Source organism: Crocuta crocuta, unplaced genomic scaffold (genome assembly GCF_008692635.1).
Source record: "Crocuta crocuta isolate KB4526 unplaced genomic scaffold, BGI_CrCroc_1.0 scaffold61, whole genome shotgun sequence".
Taxonomy (NCBI): Eukaryota; Metazoa; Chordata; class Mammalia; order Carnivora; family Hyaenidae; genus Crocuta; species Crocuta crocuta.
In genome coordinates, this window is record NW_027528369.1 from 7,980,153 (window position 1) to 7,986,687 (window position 6,535).

Consider the following 6,535-nt stretch of genomic DNA (forward strand, 5'->3'; position numbering starts at 1 on the left):
CGCGAGCCGCGAGCAAGCGCAGTGTCCCAGCGGCCGTTGCCGCGCCCCCCGCCCAGCCCCCGCCACGCCGCGAAGTGCGGTTCCATCAAATCCTTCGTGTGACCTTTCTCCCCCTCTCTGCTGTTAAGAAGAGACTTTCGTCCCCAAACCCGAGACGGACGACATGAATGAGGTGGAGGTAGTTCCCGTCCAGGAGGAGAATCACGTCTGGGTCCAGCCGAGGGTGACCAGACCCACGAAGCCCAAGAAGGAGGCCGCGGTGAAGTACATGAGTGAGTGGGGGCCGTCCTCCGCCCCGGGCGCCTCTGCAGGGGTGGGGGCGAGGAGGGGCGCCGCGGGGTGGGGAGGGCTCCGAGTCGGCAAGCAGCGGNCGAAAGTCGGACGCTTAGCCGACTAAGCCACCCAGGCGCCCCTAAAATGGATATTTTTAAGCGATTTCAAAAGCAAGTGCTATGGGAGGGGCGCTTGGGGACCATCCCCGCCAGGCCGGCGTTTCAGGGTTAGACCCTGTCCTTCCAAAGGGGGCCTGGGCTGAAACTGTGCTCCCCTGGAGGTGGCGAGCCGCCCGGGCCCCGCTCCGGTGGCTCCGGCCCTTCTTTGCCACCTACTGGCTGCTGCCTCGGACCCTCACTGGGCCCTTTGAGACTTGGTTTGCTCATCCATAAAAGGGGGCAATAAGGCCCATGTAGGGTTGCCGTGAGGGCCGTTTGCAGTAACGGGGGCCACCCAGTGTACGCCCCGAGGTCATCACCGCAGTGCCGCCCACGGCTGATCTCCCCCCCCCCCACCGGGCTCCTGGAAGTCTCCAAACGCAGAATATTGTCACGCTTTCCCCTCTCCTGCCCTTTGGATGCTCTCAGCTCTCAGGTCTGCCTCTGCTGGCCCTCCTGCCCTGGCTGGAGCCCAGGGTTCGATTTCCCCGGTGCCGCAGCTTTCCTGAAGCTTCAGGGCNCTCGTGCTCACCTTTCTCTGAAGCCCCCCACTGCCCGCCGTTTTTTCATCTGCTCTCTCCCTGCCCTGCCCTGCCCTGCCCTGCCCCCCCAGCCCCTGTCTTCTCGGACGGAACTTCAGCCCCCTTCATCACTCTGTAGCTTTCTTTCACCGGAAAATACACCGACGTGCTTGTCTGTCCAGAAGTTAAAATGGTTCCTTTAAGAAAATAATAATTAAAAATTAAAACACAAATGTCTTTTTTTTTTAAATAAGATAGGGGCGCCTGGGTGGCTCAGGCGCTTGAGCGTCCGACTTCAGGTCAGGTCATGATCTCATGGTTCGTGGGTTCGAGCCCCGCGTCGGGCGTTGTGCTGACAGCTCGGAGCCTGGAGCCTGTTTCAGATTCTGTGTCTTCCTCTCTCTCTGACCCTCCCCTGCTCATGCTGTCTTTCTCTCTGAGATAAATAAAACATTAAAAAAAATTTTTTAAATAAATAAAATAAGAGAGACAAATCAAGAAACAGCATTTTTTAATGTTTATCCACTTTTGAGAGAGAAAGAGAGAGAACAAGTGGGTGGGGGGAGAGAGCAAGCGAGCAAGCGAGATCTGGAGAAGGCCAGAGAGAAAGGGAAAGACAGAGAATCCCAAGCAGATTCCACGTTGTCAGCACAGAGCCTGACACGGGGCTCAGACTCATAAACTGTGAGATCATGACCTGAGCTGAAATCAAGAGTCGGGTGCTTAACTAACTGAGCCCCCAGGCGCCCCAATAATAAGTCTTTTTGACAAACTGTAACCCCTCACCAGGCTTCTGATGCGTGCTTATAAGACAAACAAGAAAGTGAAGCTTGACAGAAGTAGTCTTGGCTGGAGAAGGCCCGTAAGGCCCACCCTCCAGAACCTTCTGGGGCTTCAGGGCACTTGGTACCCAGCCTCCCCTCCATAGCTCCATGCACGTTCTCAGTTAATGCTCACAGAAACAGCACCCATCCCCACACCCCATATGTGGAGACTGATCCCCACACAGGGAAGGGACAAATACCAGGGCGCTGCTATTATTAAGGGGCAGGTCTGGGATTCGAAGCTCACAGCTGAAGCTTGCAGCCATCAGGCAGTGCTCCTAGACAGGTTGTGGCCCAGATTCCAGAATGTTCCAGAAAGTTCTTCGGAGTGGGGGAGGGGGTCTCTTCGCTCACACTGATGCTCCTGCTTCTGTGACGTGTATTTCTGCATCTCTCCTCTAGCCCAAGTTGTCAGGTGTGACACCAAGATGAAGGACAAGTGCAAAGGATCCACGTGCAACAGGTGAGGCCTGGCCGCACCCCTCCCTCGCCACCGACGCCTACGGCCCTTCGAAGCATGTGCCACGGGCTGTGGGTCATGTCACGGTCACTCCGTGCTGGCCACCCGAGCCAAGCTGCGGGGAGACTCAGGGGAGAATGTTCTCTACTTTGCGCAGCGGTTGTGCCGGGTCGAGCCGGATGCCAGCCAGGCTTGTCCTATCAGAGCTAGACCGGCCATGGCGCCTCAGCTCCCTCCGACGGCTGCCATTCATTGCCCAGGCCCGAGCTTCTTGACCTCAGCGTTCCTGACATTTTGGGCCAGATTGTTCTTTGCACGGCAGGCCGCTGAGCGGTGGGTGTTCTGGCCTCAGCCCGCCGGACGCCAGGAGCACCCCCACCTCAGTCGGGATGCCTCGAGTGGCTCCAGAAATGGCCCAGTGTTCCCTGAGGGCTACAGTCAGTCCCAGTTGATAGCCTTTGACCAGGGAGTTGGCCCAGGCTCTGGGGATCCTCTCAGCTGCACAAACATTCCAGCAAAGTGTTTCATCTCTGGCGGGGAGGACGGGCCTGAGTCACGGATGCCCTGGGCTCTCGGTCCAGAGAGAACGCCGGGCTGTAGATGTGCCGTAGACACGGAGATCTTGCGTGGCCGGGGCTCCATTCTGCCTGCTGTGCAGAGGGGGTCACCGGGTGGCCCGGGTCCTGTGTGGCGAAGGCTCGGGGGGGAGGGGCTGGGAGCGGACAGTGTGAGCTGGCACCGTGGGCCGTGGACGGGCCCAGATAGACGGCGGTGTAACTGGACTCCTCCCTGGAGGAGGAGGTGCCAGTATGGCCCCCCAGTGGGGTGACTCCATCCGGCGGAAGGAGTCGCCTAGAGTCGTCCATCCGGAGGCCGGAGAGCGTTTGCCAAGAGGCCGGCTTTGGTTTGGGCGAGGCGGCTGCTAGGCTGCTCTATCGGGCAGCGCACGGCCCCCGCGTGCCGCGGCCACATGAGGGACACCGGGCTCGTGGTCATAAACCCGTGTCCGCGGTAGAGCCGCGAGGCCCATCCCCTGTGGGTCCTGGTGTCCATTCATCTAAAGGCGAGTCGTGCTACTTGGCGCACGCGCCACAAAGCAAAGGTAGCATGTCCTCCTTTGTACCCTGGGGACTTGGAGTTCGGGTTGCTGGGAGGGCGCATCGCGGGGACTTCGGCAGAGCGTCCCCGGGTGAGGTCGCCCGAGGGCCAGCAGGTACCGAAGAAGTGAAGGCAGCCAGTTTGTGGGCAGATGAGCAAACGCAGCAACAATGGGCCGCGGAGCGACTCGCGCGCGGTGTCAGGGCACGTCTGCGTGGCTCCTGGGACACCAGAACGCCGAGTTGTCCCTTTGCGGTGACGTGGCTTTCTGTGCCGCGAGCTCGTTAGGAGAGCATCGCGCCTGAGTCGTCAGTGGGGAAAAACGACGGGGTTTGGAGGATATCCGTCAGATAGCATCCAGAAAGTTCCAGAGTCGGGGTAGATGGGACCTCCTCCTCGCGAGCAGGCAGAAGGCAGGGGTCCAGCCACACGAAGGCCACTAGAGGCCTCCCGGCAGGAACTCCGAGTCCCCCACCTGCAATGCAGGAGCGTCCACAGTCGGCTTCCTGAAGTCAGCCCGTGCCCTGGCTCATCGGTTTTCTGTACTGGCTGCTTTTACAGTCATAGCATTTCCCGAGCCTTCTTTTCTCCCCCTGACTTCAAAAAGTATTCTTGTGCATCGTAAGTAACTCAGGAAAACGCCAGCACCGCCACCCGAGTTTCGAGAAAGAACGAGAGATCCCAGCATTTCCGTGATAGCCGTAGGGACTTGATGTGGCTCCCCTTCCGTCTTCCCTCCGTGCACTGGGGACACTTGCGCAGCTGATGCACGCCGAGCGCTGTCGTTGTAAGACGTTCCAAAGTCAGACGTTTTCCAAAACCCTCATTTCTCGCGGACGCATCATACGCTAACGTACGGCCACGCAAAACTGCGTCTGGCCCTTCCTTCGACGGCGCCAGCCTCCTCCTGTGGTTTCAGTGGATCCCGAACATTTGGAAGAGCACGTGGGCCCGACTTCGGGCCTGGGTTAGACACTTACAGGAACTTTAAGGATTGAAAGATATGAATTGATAAGGCTTGCTGGAAAGGTGAATTTATGCATTTTCGTGGGCATGAATGCCATCCCTGAATTTTCTCCTATTAAAAAAAAAAAAACACCTTGGAATCTGACACCTAGAAAGGGGCGTGTCCTTTCAATTTGCATCTTCTTTGATGACTGATATCGGAGGATTTTTGTTTTGGTGCCTTTGAAGCCACTGGTTTTTATTCTGTGAATCGTCCATTGGGATCTCTGCCTTCAACATGAATCTCTTTTTTCTTTAATTTTTAATGTTCATTTATTTTTGAGAGAGAGAGCGCGAGAGAGCGCACGAGTGGGGGAGGGGCAGAGAGAGGGAGACAGAATCTGAAACAGGCTCCAGGCTCTGAGCTGTCGGCACAAAGCCTGACGCGGGGCTCGAACCCACGAACCGTGAGATATGGCCAGAGCCGAAGTCGGACGCTTAACCGACTGAGCCGCCCAGGCGCCCCTGCCTCCAACATGAATCTTAAACAGGTGACAAGAAGGTCCAATTGCATCTGTAATGGTATTTATGTGACTGTGACCTTCACCTGGGTCAGTCGTGACTCTCTTGAAAACAGCGGATCCTGCTTCTGTCCGGTGTTAGTAATTGAACCTTTGAAGGAGAAAAACCCCAATAAATTCCTGGTGGGATGCCATCAGCACGTTCCGCTGTGAGAATGGTTTGCTTTCCTCCCCATCAGGTACGAGTGCCCGGCGGGCTGCCTGAACAGCAAGGCGCAGGTGTTCGGGACTCTCTTTTACGAAAGCGTAAGTAGCCCGCGGGCTCCCAACGCCCGTGGGTACGGGACACTGCGGGTTTTCGCACGAGGAGGCTTTCCTGCCACCCCCTCAGTCCGGGAGCTGGTCTGCGCCTGTCTCTGGGCTCGCAGACGAGTAAGGCCACTTTGGGGAACTGGGGGGCCCCTCGCGAAGGTCAGTCTCCGTGTTAGACGTTAACAGGCTCCGCTGGGTGGGGAGAAAGGGCCGTTTGTCGCTGTTCTTAGTTCGTAAAGCGCCTCGGATGGGTTTTCCTGGATAAGCAGCCCCAGGAGCAAAGAGGAGTTCTAGGGAGAGGTGAGAGCAGAAGTGGGGTGAGCTTTGGATCGATATTTTGGCTTTTTGTGGGTGGAAGACAAACACGGGGCACCCGAAGCAGCCTGCACAGAGCTTAGTCCCGATGCACTTACGCTCTCCCTTCCCGCCCCCCAGTCGTCCAGCATATGCCGGGCCGCCATTCACTACGGCATCCTGGACAGCAAAGGTGGCCTGGTGGACGTCACCAGGAACGGGAAGGTCCCCTTCTTCGTCAGGTCTGAGAGGAATGGCGTGGAGTCTCTGAGGTAATTCTTCTGGGCTCAGGGCTCCTGGGCGCTTTTTTTTTTCCTGGTTATGAAAGTATTGTCGACATTTTGAAAAGTACCAAACGATAGGAAGCAGCGGGGAAAAAACTGTCATGACGAACTTGAACGCTTAGCTCGCAAATCACCCTGTAGGCAGTTCGCCATCTCGCCCGCGTGGGTTTTTCTGAGTGTGTGTCTCATTGTTTAACTTGGCTGAGTTGCAACTCTTGCTTTTCCTCACATCCTGGAGTTGATAGGTTGGGTAGCAGTTTTGTTTTCCTAGAGAATGAGGCTTTTCATTTTTAAAAAATATTTACTTTTTTTTAATGTTTTATTTATTTCTGAGAGCGTGAGAGAGACAGCGTGAGCAGGGGAGGGTCAGAGAGAGAGGGAGACACAGAATCTGAAACAGGCTCCAGGCTCTGAGCTGTCAGCACGGAGCCCGACGTGGGGCTCGAACCCACGAACCGCGAGATCATGACCTGAGCCGAAGTCGGATGCCCAACTGACTGAGCCACCCAGGCGCCCCTACTTTGTTTTTTTTTTTTTTTTTTCCAAGATACTGCTTTTTGGGGAAGATCTGTGGATGGCTGTGGGGCACTGTCCTCCCCAGCCTGATTTTCCGGGGAGGCCACATCGCACTGTCCCTAGAATCAGAGGCACAGAGTAACTGGGGAGCACAGAGCCCCAACGGGCCAGACAGACTTGGCTCGCCCCCCTCAGCTCTGCGACCTTGGGCCCGTTTTGTCATCCCTTCTGGGTGGCAGCCTCGCTGGGGAAAGGGGGCCAATCCTAGGACCCAGCTGGTCCACACAGGTGGGCAGCAGGAAGCCAATTTCTTAAATAATGCACACTCC

At 56.8% G+C, this 6,535-nt stretch overlaps 1 protein-coding gene across 1 annotated transcript in view; it reads left to right on the forward strand.

Moving 5' to 3' along the window:
- The window catches only part of CRISPLD2 (cysteine rich secretory protein LCCL domain containing 2), a 58,968-nt gene that overhangs the window by 31,259 nt on the left and 21,174 nt on the right, over positions 1–6,535 (forward strand). Inside the window, exons 7-10 of the mRNA XM_077754081.1 lie at positions 129–272; positions 2,179–2,239; positions 5,040–5,106; positions 5,548–5,678. Of these exons, the coding sequence (XP_077610207.1) occupies positions 129–272; positions 2,179–2,239; positions 5,040–5,106; positions 5,548–5,678 (403 nt within the window). The remainder of the gene's footprint in view (positions 1–128; positions 273–2,178; positions 2,240–5,039; positions 5,107–5,547; positions 5,679–6,535) is intronic.